Raw genomic sequence first — 17,892 nt, forward strand, 5'->3', positions numbered from 1 at the left:
TGCTGTGGCCGGGTCCACGTTACGCACAGTGCCTCACGTGTGTGCCACTGGAGTAAAGTTCACATGGTAAAGCTGGAGGGGTCTTCTCCGCCCCGGTTGGCGGAACTTATAGTTGACGGCCCATGCCTCGTAGCCAGGAATTTACTCTCTGTTGTAGGGATCAGCACCAAGACCTTCTCACCTGGTTGGAACTCTCGTGGTTGGGCCCCCCTGGTTGTAGGCTTCGGGGTGCCCAGCTCCCGTATTTCCAGTAGAGGGCGCCAACGTCGCCTCATGTACCTCCCCTCTATTACCATCCCCCGGGTAGACCTCCTGGGATACCACAATGTTTTACAAATTAATGAAAAATAAAAAGCTGAAATGTCCTGAGTCAGTAAGTATTCAACCCCTTTATTATGGCAAGCCTAAATAAGTTCAGGAGTGAAAATGTGCTGAACAAGTAAAATTATAAGTTGCATGGACTCACTCTGTGTGCAATAGTAAAATGTAACATTATTTTTTAATGACGACCTCATTTCTGTACCCCACACACAATTATCTGTAAGGTCCCTCAGTCAAGCAGTGAGTTTCAAACACAGATTCAACCACAAAGACCAGTGAGGTTTTCCAATGCCTCGCAAAGAATGGCACTTATAGATGGTAAAAAAAAAGCAGACATTGAATATCTCTTTCAACATGGTGAAGTTATTAATTACACTTTGGATGGTGTATAAAAACACCCAGTCACTACAAAGATAAAGGCGTCCCTCCTAACTCAGTTGCCGGAGAGGAAGGGAACCACTTAGAGGTTTCACCATGATGACTTTAATGGTGACTTTAAAACAGTTACAGAGTTTAATGGCTGTGATAGGAGAAAACTGAGGATGGATCAACAACATTGTAGTTACTCCACAATATTAACCTAACTGACAGAGTGAAAAGAAGGAAGCTTGTACAGAATACAAATATTCCAAAACATGCCTCCTGTTTGCAAAAAGGCAGGTAATACTACAAATAATGTGGCAAAGCAATTAACCTTTTGCCCTGAATACAAAGTATTATGTTTGGGGAAAATCCAATACTACACATTACTGAGTACCACTCTCCATATTTTCAAGCATAATGGTGGCTGCATCATGTTATGCAGCCACCATTAAGCACAGGCAAAATCCTAGAGGAAAACCTGTTTTTAGTTAATTCACCTTTCAGCATGACAATAACCTAAAACCTAATGCCAAATCTACAATGGCGTTGCTTACCAAGAAGAGTGATAATGTTCCTGAGTACTCAAACAGGAAACTGATTACCTAAAAAAAAAAAAAGATAAGAAACTTAAAGAGCCGAAGTAAGCAGTACTACCTTCATATGAGTAATACAAATGCAGCTTTTTTTGTAAGGTATACTTAAATGTAACACCCCCACTAAGCCACGCCTCAAATCAGTGCGGCTTGCCTTTTCGATTGAATTGTATTTCTTAGTGACAGCGACATGGTGAGTTCCAGGGCAAATATAAAAAGTTAGAAATCAACCATTACATATATCATAAGGCCTTATACTGTGGCCTGAAACTCAGTTTACAGGTCACAACAGGCCTGCAAGTAGGGTTGCAAAATTCCACAAACATCCCCCAAAGATTGTATAAAGATCTTCCAACCAGGATTTCTGGAAAACCTGAGAAATGTACCAGAATGTTACAACCCTAACTGTAAATCACATTATACTGGCTTGTAAAAGTATGTGTAATTCCTATTGGAATCTAGCCAGCATTAGGCTATCCAACAGTTGAAATGTGTATTAATCCGCAACTTGCACTCGTAATGTCTGCCAGGGTTAAGCACCGTGGATGAAACTACCTAAGCCTGTTAAACTGGAACAACCATTCCAGTAACAGGTGCAATAATTAAATTATTGGCTTAGTTTACACTGAAAAAAAATCTAAACACATCAAAACATGCAAAAATTTCATATATTTTTGTGAGTTACAGTTCATATAAGGAAATCAGTCAATTTAAATAAATAAATTAAGCCCTAATCCATGGTTTTCAAATGACTGGGAATACAGATATGTATCTGTTAGTCACAGATACTTTAAAAAAAAAGGTAGTCGTGTGGATCAGAAAACCAGTCAGTGTCTGGTGTGAATACCATTTGCCTCATGCAGTGCGACACATCTCCTTTGCATAAGGTTGATCAGGATGTTTATTATGGCCAGCAGAATGCTGTTCCACTCCTTTTCAATGGCTGTGTGATGTTGCTGGATATTGGCGGGAACTAAAAGACGCTGTTGTACACGTCAATCCCGAGCATCCCAAACATGCTCAATGGGTGACATGTCTGGTGAGTATGCAGGCCATGGAAGAACTGGGAGATTTTCAGCTTCCAGGAATTGTATACAGATCCTTGTGACATGGGGCCGTGCATTAACATGCTAAAACATGAGGTGATGGTGGTGGATGAATGGCGCGACAATGGGCCTCGGGATCTCGTCATGGTATCTCTGTGCATTCAAATTGCCCTTGATAAAAAAGCAATTGTGTTCGTTGTCTGTAGCTTATGCCTTCCCATAGCATAACACCGCCACCACCATGGGTCACTCTGTTCAAAATGTTGACATCAGCAAACCTCTCGCCCACATGATGCCATACACGCTGTCTGCCACCTGCCCGGTACAGTTCAAACTGGGAATCATCCATAAAGAGCACACTTCTCCAGCGTGCCAGTGGGCATCAAAGGGGAGTATTTGCCCACTGAAGTTGATTACGACTCCAAACTGCAGTCAGGTCAAGTCCCTGGTGAGGACGAGCACGCAGATGAGCTTCCCTGAGACGGTTTCTGAAAGTTTGTGCAGAAATTCAATTGTACAAATCCACAGTTTCATCACCTGTCCGGGTGGCTGGTCTCAGATGATCCCTCAGGTGAAGAAGCCTGATGCGGAGGTCCTGGGCTGTCATGGTTACACATGGTCTGCGGTTGTTAGGCTGGCTGGATGTACTGCCAAATAGTCTAAAACAATATTAGAGGTGGCTTATGGGAGAGGAATTAACATTCAATTCTATGGCAACAGCTCTGGTGGACATTCCTGCATTCACCATGCCAATTGCACACTCTGTCAAAACTTGAGACATCTGTGGCATTTACTTTCCCCAGCACAAGGGGGAGAGTAAATAAACCTGTATAACGATCATCTTGTTTATGTCATGCACGTGATTGAGGACCCAAAAGCGGTTTAACAAAAACAGAGTTCTTTAATGTCGAAACACAGGTAAGACATAGATCCTCTTCAAATGGATATGATGGCAAAATAAACAACCCGCAGAGAGGGCGACAAATGAAACATAAAGTCCTTCTGAATATCACAGAAGAGTTCCCCTTCTAGCAGCAGAGGAGAATAGCTGGGTTAGAGTCCTCTTCTAGCAGCAGAGGGGATTAGCTGGGTTGTAGAGGACAGAGGTACCTGATCACACGTAGCCTCAGATGAACAGGCAGATTCCGACAGGACAGGACAAGGTTGAAGCAAACAAGACGATAGTTTGGTTCTGGCATGAGAAACTCAAACGAGAATCTGACAAAGACAGAAGCAGGAACAGAGAGAGGAATAGAGACCCAATCAGAGGGAAAAAGGGAACAGGTGGGAAAAGGGTGAACGAGGTAGTTAGAGAAGACAAGGAACAGCTGGGGGAAGGAGGGGAAGAGAAGGCAACCCAATACGACCAGCAGAGGGAGACAGGGTGAAGAGAAAGAACAGGAACAAGACACAACATGACAATACATGACAGTTTAATCAGCTTCTTGATATGCCACACCTGTCAGGTGGATGGATTATCTTGGATATGTAGAAATGCTCACAAACAGAGATGTAAACACATTTGTTAATAAAAGTTATTTTAGCTTATGAAACATGCGACCAACACTTTACATTTTCATATGTTTTTGTTCACTACTGTATATATGGCAAGACTGGAAATGGTTGTCTAGCAATGATTAAATACATTTGCAACATTTTCTAAAAACATGCTTTCACTTTGTAATTATGGAATATTGTGAGTAGATGGGTGTGAAAAACAAAAATATTTAATGAATTTGGAATTCAGGCTGTAACACAACAAAATATACAATAATGAATACTTTTCCCTAGATAAAAAAAATTGCATTATTACAAAAGAAATTCACTGGACCAAGCAGGCCACTGACCGTTATGATCGACTGGCCAAGAGGTTTTCCAAAACCTTCCCTGTATTCCGGTGTCATTGTTGCCTATTCAGAAAGTTGGTTTATCTTTGGTCAATTGCACATTATTGTTTGAATAAATCAGGATGACAAGAAAAAGCTCATTTTGAACCAAAACTAACGTGACAAGGTCCAAAAAAAATTGCTGTCACTCTTGCGACCAGTTAAGAATGTGTCTCACTGCGAAGTCAAATGCGACTGTTTTGGTCGCGATAATGAACCCTGTCGGTGAAAAATATCGGGTGAGCGTACGACTAGAAAACATATAGCTTTCTGATCAAATATTTGAGGAAGCAATCACTAAAACTTGCAATATTCACGGGATAGTGTTTTACCACAAAGTCGACAGTCACCACATACCATTTTTTTTATGTCAAGTTTGGTCAGAGAATCCTTTATTGCTAAATAATGCAGGCTAGCAGCTAGCTATGGCACATTTGCTACAGTAGCTTGCGATCTGAAGTTGTTTCTATAGACCGCAACAGCTTCTCCGTCATATGCGGCATTTCGTTTCAGGTGTTTCTTTAACACCTACTACATGAAGTTAGTCCTGCTGTAACCTTTACCTTCTACTAGCCATTAGGAAGGCTTGCAACGAGCATAGCAGATGCCTCATACGTCATGAATGATTGGTGTTGTCAAAAGAAAATAAGTGAACCTTTATGTAGATTTATAGCTATTTGTTACTCCTAATACTACTAAAAGATTAGAACTGTTTTGAAATCATGTGCATCTACACCAGCTATTAATGCAGGAATGGTAATGGCTCATTTACAAAGGCTAAACGCCTTATTCCCTGTATCATTTATTTTTGTTGTTTCCTCATACATTCATGATCCTTCCATAAGGACCTGTTTATTTTCCTCTACCACAGAGTGAAACCTCGCATTGATTTTCCACCAGAGATGAGGAATCCATTTTTCTTCTCATAATAGGGACATGATTGATGGCTCCACTGAGATGGCACCTCGGTCAAATTCACTCGCCTCCTTCCTCCTCCCACTGTATTTCACTCTGCTTCCTCTGCTGCCAAATCAACAGGATTGTTCAGCAGCCAGAAACCCATCCAGAGAGGATCATATTCGTATTGCATGTATTCAGGGAACTGTGTGCTTTGTTCAGAGAGAACAATAGTTACTGCAGCTCCTGGTGGTATTAATCGTCCCAAGGCTGAATACTGAGTATGTGTTGCTGCTTTGGACCAGATTCATGGAAACCTATTCAGTTCTATAAAGTGACATCTGCAATGCAAGTACAGGGCTGGCTCACTGTTGAGTAAAAAAGAAACACGCCTTCCAGGCTACTGGAGACTTCAGTCTTTGTATAGTAGAGTTATGTGATGGATGAATATGAATGAATCCGGTTATTTTCAAGGTCCCATGGCATACAATGTTCTCTAAAGATTTTAATCGAAGTCATTATCATGTTGAGTTCAAAGTGCGTTATGATCTCAATGACCGGCATATTCCATAAACCCATTTTGAAAATGATAAGTGCATGCTGGCTAATGTGTGCATTTGATTGAAAGAATACATGTTTTGGTCTGCACCTTAATTGTTAGCAATGACAGGCTACCTCTAGACTGGATACCTCTAACACAATGCCAGGCCTGGTCTTATGTAACCTCACTCAGATAGAGTATTGTTACACTTATGTTCAGCAAAGTGGACTGCTACAGTAGGTAGGTGAGGGATTTAACATCCAGCAGGAGCCAATTACAATTGTGCCATTTAGCGCTAACAGTGACATGCTTCCTTATGGGCCCTTCGCAACAACGCAGAGAGGAAAATGTAGAAGTAACAAAAAAATAATAACACAAGGAATAAATACACAATGAATAACGATAACTATATACACAGGGTAAGTACTGCGTTGATGTGCAGGGGTGTGATGTAATTGACGTAGACGTGTACCTACAGATGTGTACCTACAGACGTGTACCTACAGACGTGTACCTACAGACGTGTACATACAGTGACTAGGAGAAGGGATAGATCATAAACTTTAGCAACAGCGTTTGTCACGGTGCTCTTATTCAGATGTTTAGTAGTGAGATGGAACTCGTACCTATGACCGCAGCACAGCCACGCGAAACAACGTGCCTTCTCATGTACAATTGCTTTCATGTGTATTGTAGCAACAATGTGCTCGGTCTTGTTAACAGGTGGTGCTGGTGTGAATTCCCTGTGAAGGGCAGGAGCTGTCATGCCATTTGGCTGTTTGACACTCGGGGAGAAGAAGGATTACAACAATCCCTCAGAGGTGACTGATAAATATGACCTTGGACAAATTGTCAAATCGTGAGTATTCCTTCACGACGTCTAAACGACTGTTGCATTCTGTATTCTGGGACTGAAGCTTAATAGGAACACGCATGCCTCTTCCTTTCAGTAGAAGATTTGGCCGTTTTAAAATGTTTCTCTTGTTTGTTCTTGTGTGTGGTCCTGATTTAAGGGAGGAGTTCTGTGAGATCTTCAGAGCGAAGGATAAGAACACACTCAAAATGTTCACCTGTAAAAAGTTTTTGAAAAAGGACGGGAGGAAAGTGAGGAAAGCTGCCAAGAATGAAATTGTGATCTTGAATATGTGAGGTGAAATTCAATTTCTGGCTTATTCATTAATGCAAAGCTTTATCCTTGGCGTCTGAAATGCCACAGGAAAGCATGAATCATTCTGTTACGATTATCTCTAGTTTTACAATTCACATGTATGCAATTGAAATCGGGGGGGGGGGGGGGGGGGGGGACGCAGTAGAGATAGTTAACAGAAATTAGTTAATAATGGTTGCTAAATACTAACGTTCTTGTTTCCATTGCATCTCATATGTTTCCATAACATCTCTATAACATTCCCATAACACCAGTCCTGTTCAGCTTGAATTATCTATTTGCCTGTAACAAATAGTTACAATGAAGCAATATCTCTTGAGCAGTCCAGTCTTGAATTTGAAGTAGAAAGAGTCACAGACCCATCAGTAATGCAATTGAAAATATTGGGATTACATTAATTAAAACATTATTTAACTTAAAACTGTGAAATAAATATGCCAATCAAGATTCCTTTAAATACCTAATTAACCGAAAGGCTGCAAGACCAAATCCCCAAGCTGACAAGGTAAAAATCATTCTACCCCTGAACAAGGCAGTTAACCTGCTGTTCTTATGCTGTCGTTCAAAATAAGAATTTGTTCTTAATTGACTTGCCTAGTTAAACAAAGGTTAAAAAAATAAACTTTGGTAGTGAGACCAATCTCAAGTTTGAATTCATTAACCAGAATTTCACAGGAATTGGAAATGGTCCACTCTCCATACATAACAAAATCATTAATCCACCCCTACAATATCACAAATAATGTCTGTTTTTAATGCCTATTTGTACCTTTTTGCCTATATGGAGAGTGGTCCAAGTTGAGCTATTTTTTTTTACATTCAGCATCCCTCTGTCAAGGGAAATATAGTATTCTTTCGAGCAAAGATATCTACATACAGTATATTTCAGGATGTTGTGTATCCCCCCCCCCCCCCCCCCCCCCCCCCCCCCGAAATCCGAAATTCGTGTAAACATTACTGTTTGACTGTTGAAGACACAGCTGTCCCAAAAAAGTGGTCTCTTGACACAATTTGATACGCATACCTTGTGTGCCTTGAATATCCATGCTGTTCAGTTATGTATGGATTAAGTTAAACCGCCTTCAAATGTATGTACTGAGTGAAATGTTACCGCTACCTTTTTAAAACCATGTCTATCTTTATTTCCCAATAGCAATTGCTTTTCTGTCTTTCAATCAATTTAAGCATCTTTTAACAGAGGCTTAACACCTAACACTTTGTACTTAAAAAAAAACACTTTTTGACATAGGCCATGCCCTGTTGTTACCTCATATCCCAGTTATAATGCCTTTCATTACGCCTGGGAAGAAAACACTTAAATATGCTCAACTTGCCTTTGGCTCAACTTACCCCAAGGCAAACATTTTGACTATATTAACCCACACAACTACAATGATTCACTTTCATGCTAGGTTTAGAACCTCATATTGAACCTTATAGAGACCACAACTGATGTATGGAAACATCTTAAAAGTATCAACTTTCTAAATCTAAACTTTTGGTTTAGATACTAGCGTCATGAAACCTATACCACAATAAATGAAAGGTCTTCACGGATCCACCTGTACCCGAAGACCGAATCCAGGACCCGAGCAGGTCCGGATCCAGAATTCTAAATAATGTCACGGGTCTGGGTCAGATCTGAAATAATTGTCAAGGGTCTCAGGTATGTGTAATTTTAGCTGACTTTTCCGGAAGGACCCGTACATATCCAGACCCGAATTCTGCAGTAGAGAGAGAGAGAGAGAAATTGTATAATTTATTCTGCTGATCTTTTCACGAGAGTGGTACGTGTAGCTTGTCGTTCTCCAATCATAAGTCATCAAAGTGTCATAGGTCCTTATGTGGCTAAATATAGGAGATACATGACCAAAAGTATATTGACACCTGCTTGTCGAACGTCTCATTCCAAATCATGGGCGTTACTATGGGATTGTTCCCCCCTTATAACTCTTCTGGGAAGGCTTTCCACTAGAGGTTGGAACATTGTTGCAAGGACTTGCTTCCATTCATCCACAAAAGCATTAGTGAGGTCGAGCACTGATGTTGGGCGATTAGGCCCGGCTCACAGTCAGGGTTCCAATTCATCCCAAAGGTGTTCGATGGAGTTGAGGTCAGGGCTCTTTGCAGGCCAGTCAAGTTCTTCCACACCGATCTCGACAAACCATTTCTGTATGGAACTCGCTTTGTGCACGGGGGCATTGTAATGCTGAAAGAGGAAAGGGCCTTCGCCAAAATGTTGCCACAAAGATAGAAGCACAGAATCGTCTAGAATGTTATCTTATGCTGCAGCGTTAAGATATGCCTTCACTGAAACTAAGGGGGCTAGCCTATAACCATAACCATAAAAACCAGCCCCTGACTAGTACCACAGTTGGTACTACGCGTTTCGGCAGGTAGCATTCTCCTAGCACCCGCCAAACCCAGATTCGTCCGTCGGACTGCCAGATGGCCGACCATGTAAATCCATTTCATGAAGCTACCAATGAACGTTGTTTCCGGAGGCAGTTTGGAACTCGGTTAAGTGTTGCAAATGAGGACAGACTATTTTTACACACTACGCACTTCAGCGGCCCAGTTCTGTGATCTTTTGTGGTCTACCAATTCGCGGCTGAGCCCGTTGTTGCTCCTACAGGTTCCCACTTCACAATAACAACACTTACAATTGTCCGGGGCAGCTCTAGCAGGGCAGGAATTTGACAAACTCACTTGTTGGCGTAGACGGTGCGACGATGAAAGTCACTGAGCTCTTCAGTAAGACCATTCTATTGCCAATGTTTGTCTATGGAAATTGCATGGCAGTGTGCTCGATTTTATACACCTGTCATCAACAGTGTGGTTGAGATAGCCAAATCCAGTAATTTAAAAGGGTGTCCACATACTTTTGTACATATAATGTATCTAGTCAATGGAATATGGAATTACAATTACGGAATTAAAAGTTAAAGGATAGGCTACATCGACCAAGAGCCAACAGGTATGCTGCTACTTAATATTCTGAATGGAGTTTTAACTGTAAGAAGAGAAAGTGCAGCCTCAATTAGCCTAGCTTTCTAGTTAGTTTATCTACACTGAACAACAATATAAATGCAACATGCAAAGTGTTGGTCCCATGTTTCATGAGCTGAAATAAAATATACCAGAAATGTTCCATTCGCACAAAAAGCTTACTTCTCTCAAATGTTATGCGCACATTTGTTTACTTCCCTGTTAGTGAGAATTTATCTTTTGCCAAGATAATCCATCCACCTGACATGTGCGGCATGTCAAGAAGCTGATTAAACAAGATGGTCATTACACCCCACCTTGTGCTGGGGACAATAAAAGGCCACTCTAAAAATGTGCAGTTTTGTCACACAACACAATGCCACAGATGTCTCAAGTCTTGTGGGAGCCTGCATTTGACATGCTGACTGCAGGAATGTCCACCAGAGCTGTTGCCAGATAATTGAATGTTAATTTCTCTACCATATGCCGCATCCAACGTTGTTTTAGAGAATTTGGCAGTACGTCCAACCGGCCTCATAACCGCAGACCACGTGCAATCACGACAGCACAAGACCTCCGCATCCGGCTTCTTCACCTGCGACATCGTCTGAGAAAAGCCACCCGGACAGCTGATGAAATTGTGGGTTTGCACAACTAAGGAATTTCTGCACACACTGTCTCAGGAAAGCTCATGTGCATGCTCGTCGTCCCCACCAGGGTCTTCACCTGACTGTAGTTTGGCGTTGTAACCAACTTCAGTGGGCAAATTCTCACCTTCGACGGCCACTGGCATGCTGGAGAAGGGTGCTCTTCACGGATGAATCCCGGTTTCAACTCTACTGGGCAGATGTGTGGGCGAGCGGTTTGCTGATTTTGAACAAAATGATTAATGGACAATGAACACAGTTGCCTTTCATTGACGGGTATTTTAATACACAGATATACTGTGACGAGATCCTGAGGCCCATTGTCATGCCATTCATCCGCTGCCATCACCTCATGTTTCAGCATGATAATGCACGGCCCCATGTCGCCAGGATCTGTACACAAATCCTGGAAGCTAAAAATGTCCCAGTTCTTCCATGGACGGCATATTCACCAGACATGTCACCCATTGAACATGTTTGGGATCCTCGGGATCGACTTGAACAACGGCGTGTTCCAGTTCCCACCGTTATCCAGCAACCTCACACAAGAATTGAAGAGGAGTGGGACAACATTCTACAGGCCACATCAACTCTTATGCGAAGGAGAAGTGTCGAACTGCATGAGGCAAATGGTGGTCATACCAGATACTGACTGGTTTTCTGATCCACGCTCCTCTGTTTTTATTTAAGGTATCTGTAACTAACAGATGCATATCTGTATTCCCAATCATGTGAAATCCTTAGATTAGGACCTAATGATTTTATTTTATTAGACTGATTTCCTTATATGAACTGTAACTGAGTAAAATCTTTGGAATTGTTGCATGTTGCGTTGATATTTTTGTTCAGAGTATCTTCTCGGTTTGATGTAGTCAAGACTGGTACAATGTAATCATATTGGATGATAAATAACCTATTTATGGCAGCTATTATTCTACTATAGCACGAGTCGGCTTGGTTGGTTGCAGTCTCTCATCTCTCTCTCCCTCCTCCCTGCTCCCCATTTCACTCGCTCACAGTAACACTCCCCCATCCCCTCGTCTGCTAGAGCAGCAACTCTATCTCCCTCCTGTACCTCGCGCTTTATCAGCTCCTGTTGATAAAGTAGCTTAAAAACTTGACTTTTCTGCTGCTTCCTTCACTCAGACCAGGTCTATAGGGTACAGGTCTAGTTGTCCTCAGGTCCGTTCGGAACAGGTCTCTATATTAAAAATATGTTTTTATGCATATCGGGTCCGGGTGGGAAAGGTCAGGTCCATTTTGGAATGGGTCCAACTTCACAATAAATGTATTTGTACTTGTTGAAAATGTTTTTTTTGGATCTAACTTCCTTACCCCTTCTTCCATGTGATTTCTTCCTTTGCAGACTCCATGAAATATTAAATATTTAGTCAAGTTATACATTGTGTGTATGGTTTCCTAGAAACACGGGTGGCTCAACTTACCCCTTTGGCTCAATTTGCCCCACTCTCCCCTAATGATTTTATTTAGTGCACGAGTAGGCATTTCATAATATGAATTTCACTTAAATTGTAAATGGTCCAATTCTCTAATGGTTATTAAGTCATTAAACCACTGATACAAATAATTAAATGTCATATAGTTTGATGATTGCTAGTTAATCTTATAATTGCTTGATATATAATATTGTCTCATGTCTCTCTCTGTTTCCTTCTGTCTCCCTTTTTAACAGGGTAAAACATCATAACATCCTCCAGCTGGTTGATGTCTTTGAAACTAGAAAGGAGTACTTCCTCTTCCTGGAGCTGTGAGTGTTATTGGAAATTATTGAATGATGTTGCTTATTTTTTTCATTTTTTGTACTCATTCCCTTGAAGTCATTGTGGTTCCCTCCCAGTTTACACCATTTTAAGGAGTGTACAACGATAGCCTACATCCTGCAGACTTTTCAATGTATGCTTCCCTTTCTGAACCCCTGCGTGAAATGTCTATTTCCCATATTCTGCAGGAGAATCTCATCTTAGTCGTCTCATCTGAGAGTTGATTTGACTTATTGAGTGTTGCAAGAGGCCTACAGTACATTTGAATGATACAGAGAAAACCACTGTCATATCATATGTTGTATGTTCTCTGCAGAGCTACAGGCAGAGAGGTATTTGACTGGATCTTAGACCAAGGCTACTACTCAGAGAAGGACACCAGCAACGTTGTCAGACAGGTGTTGGAAGCCGTGGCCTATTTGCACTCCCAGAGAATTGTCCACAGGAACCTCAAGGTATACTGCACACTCAGCACACTGCTCCCATCTAGTGTTGCATAGTGGCTATTACACCACAGGCCACTCACTTGGGTGCCAGCATTAGAAATTAAGCTACTTTGCCCTCTGCCTGAAATAAAAATGTATTGAATGGCACCCTGAGTAATTCTATAACCTGGCAATTATCTATATTTTGTCATGCTTTCTACATAACAAAAATTAATGATGATGTATTCAAATGTACACGTTGTTTTGTCTCACACAGCTGGAGAACTTGGTGTACTTCAACCGCCTGAAGCACTCCAAAATAGTGATCAGTGACTTCCACCTGGCCAAGCTGGAGAACGGACTCATCAAGGACCCCTGTGGAACCCCAGAGTACCTTGGTGAGGGGGTAGGGAGGAGGGCAGATCATAGACTTATGGGGGCAGATGGGTTTGGCATGAATGTTTGGCCAACTTTAGAGCCCGGACACCATCTTGCTACCTCTGGGCATTCCATTTTCCTATTAAATGGAATGGATTCTATTGGATTCTGTGTGTCTTCCTGCAGCTCCTGAGGTGGTGGGACGTCAGAGGTACGGAAGGCCAGTGGATTGCTGGGCCATCGGAGTCATCATGTATATTCTGTGAGTGTTCTTTACCACCTAAGTTTACTACAGTTTACAGTGTCATTGTCCATCTCAGGTGACTATCAAACGTCTTGTTTTCCCTTCCTCCAGCCTATCAGGAAACCCCCCTTTCTACGACGAAACGGAAGATGAAGACTATGATAATCACGACAAAAACCTTTTCCGCAAGATTCTGTCGGGAGACTATGAGTTTGACTCACCGTACTGGGATGACATATCTGACTCAGGTATAAAGAGTCATGTTATTTCAAATCAGAATGCAGTACTACATATCACATTTTTAAACCAGTAAAGCAGCTAGATGGAAAAACTATGTTTCTTAGGCATGTCCACTTTATTGCACCAGAGGCGAGAAAGAGTAGATATGTACTGTATCGTTCTTGTCGATTTCATCCACAGCGAAAAGCCTGGTGTCATGTCTGATGGAAGTGGAGCAGGATCAAAGACTGACTGCACAGGAGGCCATCAACCATGAATGGTATGGATCCAAGATTGAAATGCATACCCATTTCTGTCTTCTCAGGTGTTTTGGTGGGTTTTCCGTTGACCTGTCCCTTGTTTCAGGATTTCTGGGAATGCAGCCTCCAACAAGAACATCAGGGATGGAGTGTGTGGGCAAATTGAAAAGAACTTTGCCAAAGCCAAGTGGAAGGTACTCTTCCTTTCTGTCAAACTAATGTAAAAAAAATAAATAAAAAAAAAAACATTTCTGAACTGGGCTACACCGTAGTATGCAAAATGCATGAATGTTGTGCATATGAAGTTCTATTCATTCACTGGACAGTCTGTTCAGTTAGATGATGGTGTTCTAAAAACATCCTTCTATGGTCTTGCTCTTCCACAGAAAGCTGTAAGGGTCACAACCCTGATGAAGAGGCTTCGAGCTCCAGAACAGAGTGACTCCGGTGCCTCCAGCCCAGTTCCAGGAGCCACCGCTGGCCCTGTCACCCCGAGCAACACTCCAGTACCCCCAGCTGATGGTTCTGAGGGCACCCCTGCCAGCACAGAAGCCTCACTCACCCTCCAAGTTCCCTATTCACAGAATGCACCCACCATCATCACTCCTGGTTCCCCCTCCCAGCTCCAGCCCAGCCCAGCTCCTGAGGAGCCAGAGGCCGAGCCCCTGGAACGGTGTAACGGGGACTCCGCAGCACCACTCCAAACACCCCCACAAACACAGGAGGATCAGAATGGTTAGACAAAGCGGGACCAGTGTCCCCCACCACACACACCCTGTAAATAAGGCACCAGCATGATTATCCAGAATCTGCTTAACGTCCCGCCACACTCACCCTCTTGCAGCATTAGTGCAGCCGCATCTCACACAGTCTGTTCTATCTATCTGCACCCTGTGATTGGTTGAGTGGTCTGTCTATCTTTTCCTCTTACTCTTTTCCCCTCTAGTTTTGTTGATACTCATCCTTTTGGGGAAAAAAAGAGTGTGAGGAATACATACCTCTAACATTTGTTTTGAGCAGGTCTAGCAAATTTCTGTCTCACACTTTCTCTTCACTTAATTGCTTTTTATTTGATCGAATTCTCAATTCTATCAATGTATCGGTTTGAATCTGAATCACACCTTTAGTGAAATTCCTAGACACCTACATGTTTGTGATGGCCAGCCTCTTTGGTTCCTTAAAGGTCAACTTAGAGAGCAATCTCAAAATCTGTTTTCTGCTGTACCGTACCCAATGTGACTGAGAAATGGTCTGATAACTGCTTATATTCTCACTGTATATTCCCTTTTCTTTGGAAAGAAGACGGAAACCTGGTGAGAAAATGTGTATGCTTGATTATTGATCCCAATAAAATAGTGTATCGGGCTTTATGAACATTTTGCAAATAGTAGCTCATGTTGTGTGTACGTTTAAGATCGCGTCAAGCCTGTTAAAGTGTGTTATTTATGTCTTAAGCATCTTTTAGCTGAGCTGAAGTGCTGCCGAAGTATTATGTACATCTATGAACTGAGCAATATTCGTATTGCTGTATAAAACTGTGACACTTTTCAGAATCTGATTTAATTGTGACTGATCAGTATGATTTATTTTTCATATGCCATGACCAGCCGGTTCCACTTGATTGCTTTTCAAAAAAACTTGTCCCTATGTAGGTGTGGGACAGTAGAACATATTTTAAAACAGTTCGTGACCTTTTCACCTGATTGTTTTTTTTTTGCCATTTCATTTTGCCCATAAATACCTGTAAAACATTTTCTTAATTCACTTTGACTGATTCATATCATGGGAGCCACCACAAAACAAAGAGTAACAAATCAAAGCAATGATTTAATCAATCCTCACACGTTTAAAAAGTATTCTATAAGGTTAATGTATGGTGAATTATTTAACAATATGCTTGTATTATGCATTTATTTAGCGAATGTACTTTTTCTTGTATTTTGAGTCATGTCCCATTTGTAGTCTGTATTTCTTGACTGTAAATCTAAAATAAAATGTATTGTGATTCACAAGTTATAATATATATTTTTGATGCACAATGTACTGTATGGGTTCTGCAGCTGTGCTAAAAAGGTGAGTTGGAATACTATGTGTAGGTTCATGGTCCAGTAGCTATCAAAGGGGAAATAAACGTATCATCATCATTTCCAGAAAATACATTCTCTGTCATCATATCCTGCATTAGGGGAGGCTGAAATTTACACAGACAAAAAAAATGCATTTTATTGTCTATGTAGCTACTGTAGCAAGAAAGCAAGTAATGTGATTATACTTGTGTTACTTATATTTATTTGTGGTGTTGGCTTGTGTTACTTGTGTATTATTAAAAGTTGCAGGTTGAGGTTTGTCACAAACGGTGGCTCACACAAATGGTGGCTCACACTGCTTTTCCAACTTGCTCAAGACCAACTGAGCATATGTCGTTCGATCAACACTACCAGACAAGTTTATTAAAAGTTTATAAAAAGTAATGTGGGGGGGGGGGGGGGGGTCCTATTAATAGGCTATTTGGAATTGTTTTAAATGTCATACCAAGGATCATTTTGCTATTTGATTTTGAATTTGAAGACCCCTTGAAGTATAAATTTATAATATTTAATTAACATTTTTATTTGGCCTTACTGCTATTATCCCATACAAATGCATTTTTTTTTTTTTTTTTACCTTTATTTTACTAGGCAAGTCAGTTAAGAACAAATTCTTATTTTCAATGACGGCCTAGGAACAGTGGGTTAACTGCCTGTTCAGGGGCAGAACGACAGATTTGTACCTTGTCAGCTCGGGGATTTGAACTTGCAACCTTTCGATTACTAGTCCAACACTCTAACCACTAGGCTACGCTGCCGCCCCAGCGGATTCACTACATGGAACAGATAGTCCCCCCCCCAAAAATTTTTTTTTAAAGGAAGTGTGTCCTATATCTGAGAGATATAAGAAAGATGTGTTTACTTCAATAAATTTTTTCCACTGGTACTTGGGGACCTTCAGAAGAGTCTTGTGAGGCCTGTGGCCCTCAAAACAACTGACATAAATGATTCAGACCTCTTGACTTTTCCCACATTTGGGACTTCTTGGGTATGACGCTACAAGCTTTGCACACCTGTATTTGGGGAGTTTCTCCCATTCTTCTCTGTAGATCCACTCAAGCGCTGTCAGGTTGGATGGGGAGCGACGCTACACAATATTTTCAGGTCTCTCCAGAGATGTTCGATCGGGTTCAAGTCTGGGCTCTGGCTGGGCCCCTCAAAGATATTCAGAGATTAGTCCCAAAGCCACTTCTGCATTGTCTTGGCTGTGTGCTTAGGGTCATTGTTCTGTTGGATGGTGAACCTTTGCCCCAGTCTGAGGTCCTGAGCGATCCGTTTATCTTTCCGTCGATCCTTGCTAGTCTCCCAGTCCCTGCCGCTGAAAAACATCCCCACCGCATGATGCTGCACCACCATGTTTCACCGATGGGATGGTGCAAGGTTTCCTCCAGGAGTAATGTTTTTGTCATTCAGGTCAATGAGTTCAATCTTTGGATAAACTCCAAGCGGGCTGTCATGTGCCTTTTACTGAGGAGTGGATTCCGTCTTGCCACTCTACCATGAAGGCCTGATTGGTGGAGTGCTGCAGAGATGGTTGTCCTTTTGGAAGGGTGTCCTTCTGGAAGATTCTCCAATCTCCACAGAGGAACTCTGGAGCTCTGTCAAAGTAACCATCATGTTCTTGGTCACCTCCCTGACCAAGGCCCTTCTCCACCGACTGCTCAGTTTGGCTAGGAAGAGTCTTGGTGGTTCCAAACTTCTCCGTTTTAAAAATGATGGAGGCCACTGTGTTCTTGGGGATCTTCATTGCTGCAGACATGTTTTGGTACCCTTCCCCAGATCTGTGCCTATTCACAATCCTGTCTCGGAGCTCTACAGACAATTTCTTCAACCTCATGGTTTGGTTTTTGCTCTGATATGCACTGTGAACTGTGGGACCTTATTTGGTTCAGCTGCCTGTAGTCTTTCCAGATCATGTCCAATCGATTGAATTTACCACAGGTGGACTCCACTCAAGTTGTATAAACATCTCAAGGATGATCAATGGGAAACAGGATGCACCTGAGCTCAATTTTGAGTCTCATAGGAAAGGGTCTGAATACCTATGT

At 41.8% G+C, this 17,892-nt stretch overlaps 1 protein-coding gene across 4 annotated transcripts in view; it reads left to right on the forward strand.

The window, feature by feature from the left end:
• The window catches only part of camkva (CaM kinase-like vesicle-associated a), a 39,171-nt gene extending 23,402 nt beyond the window's left edge, over positions 1–15,769 (forward strand). For 2 of the 4 annotated variants that reach the window (XM_021609295.3, XM_090240840.1), the window contains exons 2-11: positions 6,371–6,468; positions 6,661–6,792; positions 12,144–12,218; positions 12,548–12,686; positions 12,934–13,054; positions 13,221–13,296; positions 13,390–13,526; positions 13,699–13,777; positions 13,864–13,951; positions 14,144–15,769. In XM_021609295.3, coding sequence (XP_021464970.1) covers positions 6,710–6,792; positions 12,144–12,218; positions 12,548–12,686; positions 12,934–13,054; positions 13,221–13,296; positions 13,390–13,526; positions 13,699–13,777; positions 13,864–13,951; positions 14,144–14,497 — 1,152 coding nt within the window. In that variant the 5' untranslated portion in view covers positions 6,371–6,468; positions 6,661–6,709 and the 3' untranslated portion in view covers positions 14,498–15,769. Of the gene's footprint in view, positions 1–6,370; positions 6,507–6,660; positions 6,793–12,143; positions 12,219–12,547; positions 12,687–12,933; positions 13,055–13,220; positions 13,297–13,389; positions 13,527–13,698; positions 13,778–13,863; positions 13,952–14,143 lie in introns of all 4 variants that reach the window. The other 2 variants (XM_021609292.3, XM_021609294.3) reach the window with 1 other exon arrangement.
• Positions 15,770–17,892: the final 2,123 nt, after the last annotated feature.

Source organism: Oncorhynchus mykiss, chromosome 7 (genome assembly GCF_057628025.1).
Source record: "Oncorhynchus mykiss isolate SJ-2025 chromosome 7, ASM5762802v1, whole genome shotgun sequence".
NCBI classification, from domain to species: Eukaryota; Metazoa; Chordata; class Actinopteri; order Salmoniformes; family Salmonidae; genus Oncorhynchus; species Oncorhynchus mykiss.